General features: G+C 40.3%; 1 protein-coding gene across 1 annotated transcript; it reads right to left on the reverse strand.

Moving 5' to 3' along the window:
- Window positions 1-11,770: 11,770 nt before the first annotated feature.
- Window positions 11,771-17,159, reverse strand: PKIB (cAMP-dependent protein kinase inhibitor beta). The gene is made up of 2 exons (XM_007454899.1): window positions 16,988-17,159; window positions 11,771-11,838 (listed from the first exon to the last, which is right to left on the reverse strand). Exons 1-2 carry the CDS (start codon window positions 17,154-17,156, stop codon window positions 11,771-11,773), a joined length of 237 nt encoding a protein of 78 aa, XP_007454961.1. The 5' UTR covers window positions 17,157-17,159.
- Between the last annotated feature and the right edge of the window lie 253 nt (window positions 17,160-17,412).

Consider the following 17,412-nt stretch of genomic DNA (forward strand, 5'->3'; position numbering starts at 1 on the left):
TTTACTTTGCTTCCAGTCCTGCTGTGAACTTCTAGATTTACTTTTTTTCTATGCTAGATGAAAGAAAGGAGGAATAAATAATTGACAAAATGAATTCCAAGGAGGAAGTCCAAACATTTGCCAAAAGCAAAAGATAATTTTTTTTTTTTTTTTTTGGGCTCAACGGCCATGGCTCACGGGCCCAGCCGGTCCACGGCATGTGGGATCCTCCCAGACCGGGGCACGAACCCGTATCCCCTGCATCGGCAGGCGGACTCTCAACCACTGCGCCACCAGGGAAGCCCAAAAGATAATTTTTTGCTTTATGCTAAGCTTTTCAAATTTGTTGTCTAGAAGCATAAATATTTATGATTTAGAGTTTATTCTATCCCACAAGATAGAATATGATTTTGGAAGTTTCCCTCATAGATAGCTTGTGTTCGTGTGAAGGAAAAATAGGGTGACACAAGCAAGGTATGTTTCTAAACAACAGTAAAAATTCTCACACTCTTAAGTCCTGTTTTTGTTTATCAAAAAGAGACGTTGTGGGCTTCCCTGGTGGCGCAGTGGTTGGGAGTCTGCCTGCCGATGCAGGGGACACGGGTTCGTGCCCCGGTCCGGGAAGATCCTACATGCCGCGGAGCAGCTGGGCCCGTGAGCCATGGCCGCTGAGCCTGCGCGTCCGGAGCCTGTGCTCCACAATGGGAGAGGCCACAACAGTGAGAGGCCCGCGTACCGCAAAAAAAAAAAAAAGAGAGAGAGAGACGTTGTGACTCATCATGGAAGACAATCCCTCTTACTCCTGTTGCCACCTGCTCCCTCCCACACTACTCCAAACACACACACACCCCACACACATGCGCACACCCCACACACATATACAAAACCGAGAATTCAGCCCTCAAAATACAAGAGGGCAAATTGTAGAAATGGGTTTATATATAACAATGTAATATTAATATTTTCTGGAAAATAGAGTAAGTTATAGGAAAGACAAATTCAAACGGGAGCAGTAAAGCATTATTTAGTTTTGGTTCTTTGTGACAGAACCAAAGGAGCTGCATTTTAACGGAAGGTAAAACACTGCTTTGTAATGTGAAATTTCTTTTTTTGATTCTACACTACATGACCTCAAGTGTACCAAGCTCTTTACAGTGGAAAAATGTTTTTCAACAGAATACTTGGCAAACTGCAAAGATAACCTCACGTTGCCAAATGGGCTCACAGCTGCTTCCTAATTTACTTTTTCCACAGTTTGTTACTCGATGTTACACATACTATTGTGCCATCCTAGACTAATCTGGGTTCTCAGAAATCTCACCACGGGACTTCCCTGGTGACGCAGTGGTTAAGAATCTGCCTGCCAACACAGGGGACACGGGTTCAAGCCCTGGTCTGGGAAGATCCCACATACCGCAGAGCAACTAAGCCCGTGTGCCACAACTACAGAGCCTGCGCTCTAGAGCCTGCGAGCCACAACTGCTGGGCCCGTGCGCCTAGAGCCCGTGCTCCACAACAAGATAAGCCACTGCAATGAGAAGCTCACGCAACACAACGAAGAGTAGCCCCTGCTCACCGCAACTAGAGAAAACCCATGTGCAGCAATGAAGACCCAAAGCAGCCAAAAATAAATAAATAAATACATTTATATTTTAAAAAATCTCACCATGCCTGTGTTTCAATTTTACTGTTCCTCTCCTATTACCTTCCAAAATTGTTGAAGTCAACCATTTCTGTTCGCAGAAAAGCATAATATAGAAAATATGGTGCTCATAACTAATGAGCATAACTAATATGCTCATAACTAATATCAGCTCATAACTAATATGTCTGAAACGTGTTTTGTTTTCCAGTTGATACTGGTAGAGCCAACAGACTCTAAATTCGGTGTGTTCTTCAATACTTATTCAGTAAAGAGAGAACCAGTCCTACTTAAGTTTCCTAGGCAACCATTTGGTGAAAAACCTGCAGTAATATATTTTTTCTATTTTTCTATTTTTCTAGAACTGCCTAATTTGTTCCCCTTATTTTCCAATATCCATTCCTCCTCACATTTCTCTTTATTCATTATCTTTAGTATTTCTTCTCTTCTTGCTTTTCTCTCTTATTCTCTTTCCTTCCATTAATTAGCTAACTTTCCTTTAGGAAAGAGTTCAAAACAAATACTTGCCTAGGTAGTTGTCCTATTAACTACCATCTGGTTACTGTTTCGTTCCTTTTTAGAAAACCCTCGTAGGCCTTTCGTGGATTTGGAAATTCTACTCTCTTATGCTACCAGAGCATGGTTGTGTCCCCAGCTTATGAAAATGCAGAAGACTTAGTGACAGAGACAAGAGGGGTTCAGATTCTAATTTCTACATCCACCTGCTTTCTCTGAAGACTGAGGGTATTTGAAATGAAATTTCTTAATGCCAAAAACAAAGAGAAAGGGCAAAGAGGAGAGACTGCTTTTGTTAGCAGATTACTAGCTAAGGTAAATTAGATATGCAAGAAATACATCACCTGTACTGGGAGGGGATGTGTGAAGGCTGAGCTGGCATTGTACGAACTGAAGCTCCTTGCAGCATCTAGGTCCTTTTCTCTGATATGGAGGTTTTTTTGACAGAGTCGGCCAGTTTGGGTTAGTTGCTACCCATTTCCCACTTATTGACTGAGCATAAAGTGTAAAATATTTTTATTTATATTACTTAAGAAGATAAAGGAGTTTGATAGTTTCATTGCATTGGTTCACTACTCAAAAAACATATACTTTTTCTTCCTGTTACCTACAGGATAAGGTCCAGATGCCTTTCCCAAGTCTCTAGAATGTACTCTGAATCTCATTTCTAATCTTATTTGCCGTATCTCCCACTATTTCTCTGTGTACCTCAGTGCCAACCACACTGGCCCATTTCCCTCCAAATAGGACATGTGCACTTTGCCTCCTCTCAGCCTTTGGTCACATCTGAAACACGCTCTTCATTCGGGGAGGCAGTAGATACTCTACAAGAGCACCCAGAAAGGCAGCCACTGATGGTTTTCCATCCTCTCTCTTTTGACCATTGTTGCCAAAACACATCAAATGTGGTTAAATCCAGAGATATTTTAGAATAGGGATCAGGTGGGGTGAGGAGGAACAGGGAGATTATTTAGAAGGGTGAAAGTCTTAAGAAAGGGAGAGGAACGTCCTTATGGTCGCCAGCCACTCAGATGGGGTGGTTCCTTATCTAGCGTGACGTGTAATGTACCAGGACATGTGACGATGTGGAGCTGCCTACGTCTATATCTCCAGGGAACAGTGAGGGGAGGGTGAGGACAGCTTTGGAAGCCACTCAACCGAATTAAATTAAGTGACAGTTAATTCTATACCATTGCTATAGAAATTCTGATCATTCCTTCACTTATTGCTGATAATTTATATTATCAATCATTTGTTGAGTATGCAGTTGTGAAGACTGCACACACAATGGCCAGTCTCTCTTCTCAGCCAGAAAACTGAAATAAACAGCACAGAAAAAATTAAAAGCAAACAAAATATGAATTTGTAAGTTAAAATATATATGCCATTACTGCTGACTGTTTTATTCTATCAAAATACCTCTTAAAATGAGTCCAAAACTCAGAGGCTATCAGAATTAGAATTATTTAAAAGACATTTCAATAACTTTATTCTACATGTAAGAAAGCTAAAGTCCAAGAAATAAAGAACGCTTGTATTTGAAAAAAAAATTTGTGAATGGGAAAGAACCTCTTTTTCTCTGGGTCTATGCGCTCTGATGGAGTAATTTGCCCCCCGCCACCCTCCTCCTTTATACTATCTCCTGGCCAAACACCTAAGCATCCATTGCTGCAGGGAAGCAGGCATTCACACTGGAAGAATGGGACCATTCATTTAACTACCAGGAGGGAGGATAAACATTAGAGGAGGAGACCCAAGGCCATCTTGGCTGTGGGAGCCTGGTAGGAAGAAGGCGTCCGCGTAGGGAAGGCTGGAGCTGGGAAGCAGGTGGGCTACACTCAGTGTAGCGGAAGTTAGTGTTTCTTGTTCTCTTCATTTAGTGTCATATTTGTTTTAAATCCAAGGAGTGACAAGAGGCACGAAGAGAAGCAGCTCATCCCCATGATTAAACCAAAGCCACCAAAAAGAGGCAGTGTGGCAGGCTGGGGGCGGGGAGCAGCCTGGAGGGGGCAACATCGATGGAAGTAAGAGAACCCCAAGGAAAAGGAAAAGGGGGAAGAGGTTCAGAGCTGAATTCTGCACCAGCTAAGTATGCTGAGTGACTGGCTTAAAGTCTTGTCTTTGAGCACACCCTCAACTTCAATCATCATTTTAACCTTTTAACTAATCTGTGCCTGTTTCCTCAACTATAAAGCAGGGACAGTAATACCTATATCATGGGGTTGTGAGAATTAAAAGAGTTAATATGGGTAAGACACTTAGAACAGTAACAGTGTCTGGCATATAGTAATCGCTGTATAAGCGTTCTCATTTGGGGAGATGATATAGGTTATATGTAAAAGCACAGATTCAACCTGTTTTTGTTTGAAACTTGGCTTTGCCATTTACTAGTGTCAGAGAGGAAGAAAACCTCCTCTACCCTTCTACGTTCTTCTGGTTGGTCTAAGAATTAAACTGACGTGAGACGTTAACAGGAGAAAATCAAATTAAATTTCATTAAGTACAGAACTCCACGTACATGAGGGGGTCAGAGACAGGAAGGTAAGATGAGGTTTATATGCCATCCCGAGCCAGGGAATGGGATTGGGGCCTGGGGCTTCCAAGGAGAGGAGGATCATTCACATGACATACGAGGAAGAGCAGATGTTGGATAATAAGATGTTTGCCCTGCCATGTAGATGGGGCCACTTAGATAAAAGTTATCTCTGGTAATAACTCTTTTTCTCAGAAAAGTCCCCAACTTAAATCCTTTTAGGGAGTTAAGGGAGGGGCAGTAATTCCTCTTGAACCCATAGGGTCTCCATGGCCTTTCGCTCAAAATAATTTACATGCCAAAGTGGCTTATCTTGGGGAGGCCTGTTCTGAAACCTTAGGCTAGTGTGACCTTGGGCAACAACTCCTCCAGGCCTGTTTTTCACATGTAGGGCTACAGTTAGAATTAAACAAACACACATAAAGCACTGGGCAAAGGGCTCCCCTGGTGGTGCAGTGGTTGAGAGTCCGCCTGCCGATGCAGGGAACACGGGTTCGTGCCCCGGTCCGGGAAGATCCCACGTGCCGCGGAGCGGCTGGGCCCGTGAGCCGTGGCCGCTGAGCCTGCGCGTCCGGAGCCTGTGCTCCGCAACGGGAGAGGCCACAACGGTGAGAGGCCCGCGTACCGCAAAAAAATTTCCAGCTTCTAGAAGCTACCTGCGCTGCCTACCTCTTGGTCCCTTTCCTCCAACTCCAAGGCCAATCACTTCACATATCTCCGACTTTTCTTTCATCATCTGGTCCCTCTCTAACCACAATTAGAAAAGTTTCTCTGCTTTCAACTGCTCATGTGATTAGATGGGGTCTGCCTGGATAATCCAGGAAATCTCCCCTTCTCAGAGGCCATACCCATAACCACATTATCAAAGTCCCTTTTGCCATGTATGGTAATGTATTCTGAGGTTCTGTGGATGAAGATGCAGACATCTTTGGGGCCATTATTTTGCTACCACACCCTTTTCTTGAAAAAAAAAAAAAAAAAAAAAAGCACTGGGCACAGTCTTTAATGCATATTAAGTGTTAGCTGTTCCTGCATTATCTGTCCCTTCTCCTCCCTCCTCACCCACAGGTGGCCCATCACTGAATGGGGAACTTCGTGTCCAGTGAAAACACTCCAGGGATATCAAGAAGCTGTGCTCAGGGTCTCTTACCCCAGCGGGTTCCTTGCCAAGACTATTTGGCCAGCATCTCCTTTGTGCACCCAACTTTCCCACACAACAGACAGAGGGATTTGTGGGGAAAGTTTCCCCTATTTCCCTTCCTACACTTGGAAGACCAGGAATAATCACTAGGATAATCCTCATTTGGTTTTCATGAGACCCACCTTTCTCCTAGGTGGAGGGGGAAACTGTTAAGTGATAGAAGATATTTTGAATTAAATCAAAAATATAGCCACACATTCACATACCATTTACTGCTAGGTAAAAGTCTCAAAGTCACAATTGAAAACAGTGCTTTTAACTTAGGTCAATTTTTAACCTAAGATTGTACAGAATTGAGAACTGTTTTTTAATTTATTTTAATGAATAAAGCATTTGTGCATAGCTATCTTAAATTTTAAAAAGAAAGAAACCCAGTCAACCCTGTTATACAGAAAAAAGGAACTTTTTGTTGCATAGAAGAAAAAGTAGTTTTTTTATTCCTAAGAAGCTCATTTTTAAAATGTATTATAGCACCCTCTTTTGGTATCTAAGAGCATAAGGCGTCCTAAACAATCAGCCAGGGATTAGCACACTTTTTATTATAATTTCCGTTCTAAACTGTCTCTTAGAAAAAAATCGTGTTTAAAACACTGTGGGTTTTGTTTGATGCTGTTGGTTTACTTTATTTTTGCAACAATCCTGAGCAATAAAAGTAGCAGAGTTGGTAAAACAAAACAAAACAGATTGAAAACCTTAGGAAACCTGATTAAATTTGACTATCGTTAAATTCTTAAGAGACGTGATGCTGGCTCCACCTAGTGTCGATTTTGAGTAATTCCGAAAACCGAAAATTAAAAAGGAAAATAATTTCCCTAGAGGCCTCCAGTCAATTTAGGCTAAATTTAAGTTAAAATCCTAGAACCAAATCCACATTTCTTGACTGATAGCTCTCTGCTTTTTTCTCTTATTGTTATACACAATATTCAAATATCAAAGAAAGGAAAGATTTAAAAAGCAAATCCCTTCCACTAACAGAAATCCAATTTAGGTGAAAATTTTATCATAAAACAAGAATTTTGAATATCTAATATATCTAAAGCACCACGAGAGCCTTCACAGAGCTGCTGAAGTCAATTCCATACACTCTAAGTTGGGGCAAAAGTTTTTTCCTAGTTTCTAGCTCTGAGAAGAATGGTTACCAATACCTCTGTAGCCATCCCCAGCCCCATTTAGCACTTTAGGGGCTTCTCTGCCATGAGTACTGCCAAATATTATTCAGCCTCTGAATTGCATCTACATGGAAGAAGGGAAGTCATTTCACTCACCTATGTGGCCCTACTTTTAAGATACTTATAGTTAGTTCATGCCAGATTATTTTTGTGTCTCCTACAGAATGTCAGTGTGCCCTTTTCACAATCATGACCAGCCCCAGCACAAACATGAAATGAATCAAGTGTGAGCATGGTGCCTCTCTTCTTTTCAGTTCCACTTTATCCCCTCTGCCTCATTTCCGGGTACTTCCTCCCACCCTACAGAGCCATAGGCTCCTCAACCAATTTTCCTTTCCTTCAGGGTCTCCCAAGTTAATGGCAAATTAAATGGTAATTGTGCTTGCCCTATAAAATCTTTTCTGGAATAAGGTAAAATGTGAATTAATGAAGGAGTGACTGAATAAATACATGCCAAACAAATAAATAAAAATGCTCGTGCTAAGATATCAATGTCTTCTGCCTATGTACAACTTTTCAATTTTCTTAGGAACCCTAAGTGGAATTCAGACAAATTTAATAAGAGTTGTAGATGGGATGGTCTGAGGCAAAGGGGCCATTTAGAGCAGTAGAGGCAGTGCATATCCTGGTTCTGAGAGCCCTATCCCAGACCACTGTTGCCATTTTCTTATTTGAGTGAATTCCCAAAGGCACTCCCTGAATCCATTTTCTTCATCTGTAAAATGTGAAACATTAACAACCACTTTGTATGATTATTATTATGAAGCTTCAAAAGGATCTACTAGGGTGCTTAGTAATCACCAGTCACTCAAAGTATGGCTATAATAATAATTTTTCCTATTACTGTGTGCTCAACGAGCAATCTGTTCTAGGATTTTAACAGCAACAATACATTCTCTAGCCCTTTGTTTGAGCCAATGCTTCCATTTTTAAACAGCTGCAGATTTTCGATGTTCTGAGAGTCATCAAGAGTAACTCTGGAAAAAACTGGAGTGCATTCTGATAAATCAGTCCTAGTTTTAGCTAAGGAGGTACTGCTCATAGAAAGAAAAGAGTGAAGGAATAGCAGAAAAATCTACCTTGGTAAATAACATAGAAAGACTCAACAGACCTCCTAGGGCGTTCACCTTGAAGTCTCCACCACCCTTTATGCTCATGCAATTAATGATAATAACTAATAATCTTTTGTTATGTATCAGGCACTTTCCTTAGCAATTTACCAGTATTCACTCATTTAATTCTCATAATAATTCACCATTTTATACAGTGAAGAAGTTGAAGCACAGAGAGTAAAATAACCTAAGTCAAGAGCACAAATGGCAGAGCTGTACTTTGAACTTGAGGCGTCAGGTTCCACAGATAAGGCAACAGGCTAGTATGCTTCAGTAATTCTTCCTCTTGTTCTCTCTCTCTGTTCTTTTTCTCTCTCTCTCTCCACCATCATCTGCCCAAGCTGCCCAAGCCATCGGAGCTGGCAAAACTGAAAGCTAATGCAGTGTCTCCTCTTGCAAAGAGGATGCCTCTCTCCCTGTAGCCACTCACATTCTGAGAATGTTCAAGCCTTTCCAGTCCAGATCTCACACACACAAAATCTCTGGGCACATGACAGAATGGTTTTTGCTCTTTCTCCTCCTAGGTATAGAGTCAAGTTTCCATATAGTCCCTTTATAGTTCTATTGCCCCCTTTTGTCCTGGTTTCTCTGACAGTATTAAGACTTTATAGCTGTTGACTAAAGTAAGTGGCTTGTAAACAGACAATAGCAAAAATGAGCATGAAGACTTTCTTTAATGAGCCCCAACTAGGGGCTCTGTTGAAAGTGGCTACTTGCTATGACAAAATACTATAGGCTCTCTAAAAGAGGTTGATTTTTTTAAAGTTGGTTGGCAAATTCAATTTTGTGTTTAAAGTACTACTGACCTCTCATTCTTCTTTGTCTGGATTCCTTCTCAGCCAAAAAACTCCTTTTGTTGGCAAATATTCAACAAGCCTGATACCTTGTGTAATACAAAATATTACATGTATAAAATGAGACATTTATGTGTGTTGTGATGAAAAAGTGATTCAGGATATACATGATTAAGAATATATGTCATTACTAGCAACGATGAGGAGGGACATGGCTTCATTTCTGGTCTTCTAAGTGAGAGATAAATATCTTCCAAGTGAGACATAAATACTATGACTCAAGATCTGTTACTTTTTCTCTTCTACATTTTCATGGAACACGTTACTTACTCATTTAAATACTGAATCAAAATTCTGTGTCAGGGGCTTCCCTGGTGGCGCAGTGGTTGAGAGTCCGCCTGCCGATGCAGGGGACACGGGTTCGTGCCCCGGTCCGGGAGGATCCCACATGCCATGGAGAGGCTGGGCCCGTGAGCCACGGCCCCTGAGCCTGCGTGTCCGGAGCCTGTGCTCCGCAACGGGAGAGGCCACAGCAGTGAGAGGCCTGCGTACCGCAAAAAAAAAAATTCTGTATCAGTAACTGTCATAAAACACTAGGGAGGTGACTCATTGTTAAAAGGTAATACTCATCACCTGTCAGTGGCTCATTAGCATGATTGAATAGGCACTAATGTGGTAATTACCATGAATTGTCAATTTCCATCAGAGTGTCTTCTCCCAGCCCTGAGATTGGGGCTGTTTGTGAAATCACAGAGGAAGGCAGAAGATGGCCAAGTTAACAAATCCAGAAAATAATGGCAAAAACATCTAGAATAAAAACAATGATGATGATAGCTAATATTTATTGAATAATTATTCTTTGCCAGACATAAGCCAAGTGTCTTACATATTCTATTGCATTTCCTACTTCCACTCACCCTATAAAGTATGTACTATTATTAATACCATTCCAAGAGGATAAAACTTAGAGACGTGGTGTAAATTGCCCAAGATCATACAGCTAATGAGTAGCAGAGCTAGAATTCAAACCCAGGTCATCTGAATCCAAAATCCACATGCTTGACAGTTTCACTCTATTCCAGGGTTTTTCAGCCTCAGCACTATTGACACTTGTAGCTAGATAGTTCTTCGCTGTGAGGGTCTGCCCTGCAGGACTGAAGGACGCTTAGCATCTTAGCAGCATCCCTGGCTCTGCCAACTAGATGCCAACAGCACCTTCTCTCCCTGGCCCCCTCCCTACTAGTGGCAGCCAGAAATCTCCAGATGTTACCAAATGTCCTCCAGAAGGCAAAATTGCTACTCCCCCCCCAAACTTGAAAACTCTACCCTAACTCCTCTTGATACTGATTATATAATATCATGTCATTAAATAACTTCCAGAAACCTAATTTTAATGGCTATAAGACATTTTATTGAATGTTAAATTAGTACTACACCCAAAATATTACTTTTGATTATTTTTTAAAGAAAAATTTATGTTTAAGAACTTATAACAAGATTTTTTGAAATCTACCCCTTTGGTGTATTCTCAGATTTAAAGATAAACTTTGTCAATGAAATGAGAAGCAGGAGGTGTTTTATATCACAAAGACTATCAACTTCCCTTGCTAAAATGTGTCACTGTTTTTCACCTGTTATACTATAGGAGAGAAAATGAAGAAGCCTTGTGTCAGTGAAAGAGTTTATTTGATTACTGTATACAGACATGGCCTAAATCAACAATCAAATAAAATATGGCATGCATATATATCTGAAAATAAAAATAAATTCATTAGTCAGATTTTCTTTAAAAATTCAGAATTCTATGATTTTCCTAAAATGTCTAATAAATCAAAATTTACTAAAGCTTTGGTTTCATCCTTTTAAAATATATACTTAAATAAATATTAAAAGCAAGTATTTTGCTATTTCTACCTACACCATTCACTAAATACTTAAGTGCTTACTATTATGTTAGCTAGCTTAGGAAAGATATAAAAATTAATGTCTGCATTCCTGAGGAAATTATTTTAGAAACGAGTCACATACACAAAAGCCCTAACAATAAGAAAGGACAGTATAAAGCAACTAGTAAAGTGTTTTGTGTAATTCACATTAAAGAAAAATATATGCACACACACACACTGAAGTTAAGGAAGATTGCGAGATTCATTTAATAGGCATATTCCATATTAACTACTCATCACAAATTTTCCATATTAAGAGTCCACATGAAAAATCAGTATGCAGAGACTAGAAGCAAAATACATCAAACAAAAACTTCCTAGAGATGTCTGAGTTGTCAAATTTTACTACTTTTCCAAATCTTTGTAAGGTTTGAGAAAAAAATGGTGCATTTTTGGATAAAAACAAACATACTTTTACTGATGCATTTTTTACTATTCTATCATTCTTTCTCACCAAAACCACAATTTTCTACAAATCCCATGAAGTTTTAAATTAATAGTGTTTGGCTCATATTTACCAAGAAATGGTTTACCCATTACCATAAAAATGGAGTTAAAAATATATCTGGCTAAAGAAATACAAAAGAGAACGTCGGATTTTGTTGGGTTTATTGACAATGATATGTATTTAAGTGACCATGCATTCTTAACCTCTCTCTTGGGTGCAATTCGGAAGTAATCTGCCGTTTAATAACCTACACTGGACATCACGGTTGCAATCCAAGTGAATAGTATCACAACAAAATTATCTAGTACACACATGTTGCTTAGGGCAGCAATGTTACCATAGTTACTACCAGACCAAACATCTCAGGAAAGCAGAGCAACTAAGTCTTTCAATGTGCAGAAATTCAGCACTTTTGATAGGTAATGAGCCTTCATTTTCCTTCATCTTTGGGCTTTTCCAATTGGTCTTGTGCTGTTTCTTTATCTTTCTTTTTCACATCTAAAAAAACAAATAATTTTCCATCATATAGAGAATATACTGAAATCTACTTTGTATTATATTGGAATAAAGCAGCTGGTTTTTCCTTTATGCATCCTAGTCATTTTCTACTTGATTAGGACATACTTTGCCGTCAGTGCAGATGTAGAAACTACACAAAGGAAAGAGATATGGGTCTGTCTCTTAGTTAACTTTCTCTCCTATTCTCCAGAATTATTATGTGCCAGGCGGTCTTCAAAGGTATTATTACAATCTCCATTTATAGATTAGTTTACTGAAGGATAAACAGGTTAAGTGACTTGCCCAAAGTCACCGAGCTAGTAAGTGACAGAGCCACAATTTGGATGCAGACTGACTGACCCTGCCCTTCCCCATCTCTCGATGTTGGATCACACACTCTCTAGCTTCCTTACACTTTTTATCTCCTTTGCTCTTAGGACTTAATCGCACTTTCTACTTCCAGGAAAAAAAGTCAAACAATCAGATCACACAAGCTCAACTTTCTGCCACCAAACCTCTAAAATCCCCTGCAGTCTCGACTTTTTCCTTCTGCCCATGTTACAATGGAAGATGTGCTCCTCAGGACTGATACATGAGTTGTTGGAACCTAGTGCAAAGTGAAAACACAGCACCCCTTATTCAAAAAATATGGAAAATTTCAAGGCAGCAACAGTAGAACAAAACCAAGGGCGAGCGTCTTATGAGCCCGAGGCCCTGCGCAGCTGCCCACCCAGCGCGCCCTTGTAGCTGGCCTTGGTGCTGCTCCTACTGTCCAGGTCTAATTTCTTCACAAGCCAGGATCTTATCCATTTCTGCCTCAACAGCACTCTCAAGATCATCTCTAATCCCTGCATTTCATCTGACTTTCGCTCTTTCTCGGGGCTCCGTCATTTCCTCAAGTCACTACCATCTTCAGACTAACAAAGGCCTTCTTTCCACTGCAATTCCTCCACTTACTGGCTTTTCTTTTATCCTTTAAAATATATCTTTTGCTGTCATCATTTTAAAACAAAACTATTGTTTCTACTACTTTCGCAAAATGGGTCCTGCCAAAATCATCAATGGTATCTTTGAAAAGAAATTATATAGACCATTCAGTTCTCCAACTTTCAAGCACCATGTACCAAGCAGTGAAAAAAAAGAAACCAAACAAACATACATTCCAGCTCTCAGGGAACTTCTTGTGAGGAATACGGACAAGAACTAAAATAGGTAAAATGAGTGGCATGTGGGAAGTGAGAAGTGCTACAGAGGGAATTAAAGAACAGGAATTGTCAAGAAGTCTTGGGGCCTGGAGGTTGCAATTTTAGATAGGGTTGGCTGGGAATGCCTCACTGAGAAGGGGGTCATGTGAGTAAAGACCTGAGGGGGTGCGGGAGTTCGCTAGTTGGGTAGCAGGAAGAAGAGCTTTCCAAGAAGAGAAAACGTCAAGGTCAAAGGCAGCAACGTGCAGGAAGAACTGCAATTGGGACCGTGCAGAGAAAGAAAGGATGGAAAATGGGGTTGGAGAGGTACCAAGAGACTAGATCGTTGAAGGAGAAAATGGCAGATTTCTGAACCAATTTTGAAAGTAGGGCTGACAGCATTTGGATGTCTCATAGGCCTCTTAGATGGAATATGCAAGAAGCAGATACCACTCCTCTAACCCTCAAAATTGCTTTTCTTCCATGCTGGCCCTTCTCAGTATATGGCATCACCATCTACCCTGCTGCTCCAGGAATTATCCTCCATTTTTCTTCATTACTTGTAGTCATCTCCACCACCTCCAATTCATCAGCAAGTCCTATGAATTCTGCCTATAAAATGTATCACAAATCCACCCACCTTCCTCCATCTTCACTGCCTACTCAGAGCCATCGTCTTTCACTGGACTACAGCAAGTCTCCCACAGGTAAAGTCAACAAAGCCCTTTATCCTTCTCTAAGGACAAATTTGACTTGGGGTTAATTTCCTAGCTCTGTTACCCTGGGAACCGGATTCAGGTGGAATGTCAGCCTGGTTACCAAGCGTATGGTAAAAATGACCCAAATGGTAAAGTACAACTGTCCTGAGAGAAACTATATGATAACTGTAAATACCTGGTAGGAAACCATAGCACTGGGATTCTGTAAATGCCATGACACTTATAACTGAGCATGTCCCCTGCAGAGAAGTTAGGAAGCAGTGTCCAAGGACTTGTTACAAAGTATTAGCCCCCATGGGACATGGGGCTTCTAACCCGTTGCCCCCATTGGTGCAGATCTTGTCCCCTTGCACCTGAGTTCTCAGTGAGTGGTGGGGTGGAGCTGCATAGAGACTGGCCCCCAGGACTGCTTATGTGGATTGCTGCAAGGACTTCCACAGAAGGAGATGGTGTAATGCAGCCCTCCTGGCCTGCTGTGTTTCTAAACCTGTATACTTCTGAGCAGACTGGCACCAGATGTGGTCTTATGAGTCTGAATGTTTAATTTGGCCCCAAAACATTTCCTAATGGGGATTGCACCTCCTAACTCAACTCTATCCATTATCTCTCTTCTACAATCCATTCTCCACATAACAAAGTGGATATTCAAACAGGAACATCACTCCCCTGCTGAAAACCCTCATATTTAGAATAATATCCTCTTTATTCATCCAGGTTTCTGAAGCCCTAAGAGATCTAGTCCTTGCCTCCTCTGCAGTGTCACCTCTACCACTCTCCCACTTATCCGCTGCCTCCGAGCCATGGTGGCCAGATTTTATGCTTCTTGACACGTCCACCTTGTTCCACTCTAAGAGTTTTTTACAAGCTGCTCCTTCTGCAAAGAATGTTCTTCCCTCTGATTCTCCTGTGCCTGGACCATTCAGTTGTTATTCAAAACCTACTGTTGCCATTCAGATTTCAGTTAGGACATCTGGAATTTCTCAGTCTAAAGTAGCCACCCAGTAACTCTCTAACGCAGCATCCTATTTTAATTCTCTGATAGAACATATCACTGTTGACTTATATATTTATTTGTTTACACTCTAACTCTCCCATTGGAATATACGATGCATAACAGTAAGAGTTTATGTCTGTCTTATTCACTACTATATGGCCGGTTTTTAGAATGGTGCCTAGCACTTGGCACTAAGTTGAATGGTGGATCAAATGAACAGTTTAGTTAGTGATGGTGGGAGGTAAGAAAGGCCCTTTGTGACATTTACAGTTTCCTACGCTGCCACCCTCTGTCACCTCTTGCTGATATGTTACAGGGCATCATCGTCCTCCCTACCATGGTTATCAATTTGTAAGGGATAGATTAAGATGGATTATAAACTAGGAAGATTTCAGGCAGGTTAATTTCACACAGGATGCAGGATGTCTGAGATCCTAGATTTCTTCCCACTTAAGAATATCAAAAAACAAAAACGAAAGAGGATTGATCTGAGGGAAACTTGCAGATCTGTCCCAGAATTTCTATTTTTAAATGACTAAAACATTGAAATCATAATGTCTGAGACAGGCCCTAGATTTTTGCTACTATTAGCAATTGAAAACTATTCATTTTAAATCCTTAATGTCTGTACTTAGCTAATAAAAAAAGAAGATAGACCTTAAAGCTATTTATGTATGGCTTTGTTAGTGACACATTGTCTATGCCATCTACCTACATAAACTTACTTCCTTTTGTGTATTCTTTAACATCCGGTGTTACTATGTTGATTCACTTTTTAACATTTTGAGTTTCTTAGTTAATACCTTCCACTTTATTTCAAAATGATTTAAAGAAAAACGTAAAAATAGAAACAATATTCTTTCAGATAATGGCCTCTTCCGTGAACAAAATAAAATGAAGACACTACTTAACTTTCTTACAGTGTATTTTTTCTCTTTTGTTTAACTAAATAATGTCAATAGCATTAAGGTTTTGTGTGTGTGTTTAGGGGCTATCAACTTTAATTAGGCCTGTTACATGAACAAGTAACTTATCTTCTCTACCTCGCTAGTTGAGGTTGGCTCTTCGACAGCAATATCATGCCCTGATAATCAGATTACATTTTTTAACTTAAAAGGCCAAAAACATTACACATATTTTTATTCCTCTTCTTTCATTTCCTCCATCTTTTCTTTTATCTTATGATAGTTTACGTGTACGTGTATACTCTTTTACTATTCCTTTAGTACCCTTTATGATACATACAATGATTTTTAGAAAAAGGTGAGGTAACCGTGGGACTCCAAGGTCTGGCCACAGTCCCTGGCCTAACAAGGATATAAGTATTTCATAAAGATCATACCAGGAACATTTGTCATTTTACCAGGTAGAAAGTCCAGAGGCAAAGAGGCACCTCCAAAGGCAAAGAACTAAGAGCCCTCTTCTAGGGCTCATATGAATAGGGTAGAGGTGCAGAAGCTTCCAGCTCTCTCTTGCCTCATTGCCACCAGTAATAAATTTTTACACACACACTGGAGTCCACTCTGAAGTCTAAAATGGGGTACAAAGCACAGGTATGTTGGTAATGACCTGGTACTAAAACTCTCTTTAAGCTATTTGAATGTTTTTAAGTGAAGGGACTCTTAACACTTTACTGTAAGTGTTATTATATTTATTTTCACAAGACTGAACGCTGGAAGCGTTATGAATTGTATGTAAGCAACAGGGTCAAAGACCCAAGATTTTCCTTCATTGGTTTGATAGCTCTCGTTTTTTCTGAATTCAACTTTTTCTACTGATTAAAGAATGATCAACTTTTAAAGTTCCCATCTCTAGTTGATAATAAACCTATTCTTAGCTATGAGAAATAGAAGAGCTTGTAGAATACTACAGTGAAGCAGAAGCTTCCAAAGTGATTTGCGAATGGACGGCAGAAGAAAAATTACTTTATTTCTGAGAGCTTCTCAAGAAATTTTGTAAGCTGTTTGAAGGAATGGATTATATTTGTTCACCTTTGTATTCCCAATCATTAGCACTGTGCATAACTATACACATCCAACGAATAAATAAATGTTCATTTTCCACATTTAATCTAGGAGATAATAAGAGGAAAAGCCCACTTTTAGAAAGGCTGAAAAAAAATTTACTTAGCTTTAAACAAAAGCTGAGAAGCTTTAGTAAACAAGCTTAACTAGTTAAAAGGGAGACTGTTCCAGAGGGAAGGATGAAGGAGAGAGAAACGCTGCTGATTTTAAGAGGATTTTGAATGTTACCTTCCTTCATGGAGAGGACCTCCGGTTTGAGGGGCAACTCCGAGCTTCCGCCTGTGGCAGCTGAACCCTGGATGTCTGCTAGAGCATTCCGGCGGCCTGCCCTTGCTGATGATGCAAAATGGTTGACCACAGGCTCCACATCCGTCATTTTTGATGAATCTGTCCTCATAGCAACATCTACAAATAGAATGTGCACATGAAGAAGAGGATGAGTCTAGTCCAAGGTCCACGTTCACACTGGTGGGGGTTAAAAGGCATGGCTACATCAACAACACGGAAGCTCTGAATATCTAATCATTGATCGTACCCTGCATCTATGTCTATGCTAAGGTCCTGGAGCTTCTATTTGCACTTTTGTACACTCGCTGAATAAAGCAGGAAGGCCTCAGTGTGAGCCAGATTGCTATAAATAACCTCAGAGCCAA

This window comes from Lipotes vexillifer, unplaced genomic scaffold, assembly GCF_000442215.2.
Source record: "Lipotes vexillifer unplaced genomic scaffold, Lipotes_vexillifer_v1.1 scaffold58, whole genome shotgun sequence".
NCBI lineage: Eukaryota > Metazoa > Chordata > Mammalia > Artiodactyla > Lipotidae > Lipotes > Lipotes vexillifer.

Coding starts and splice junctions, on each gene's coding strand:
- PKIB (XM_007454899.1), bottom strand. CDS start 17,156: ATGAGGACAGATTCATCAAAAATGACGGATGTGGAGCCTGTGGTCAAC. Junction 11,839..16,987: donor GGTCCTCTCCATGAAGGAAG/GTAACATTCAAA, acceptor TTGTTTTTTTAG/ATGTGAAAAAGAAAGATAAA.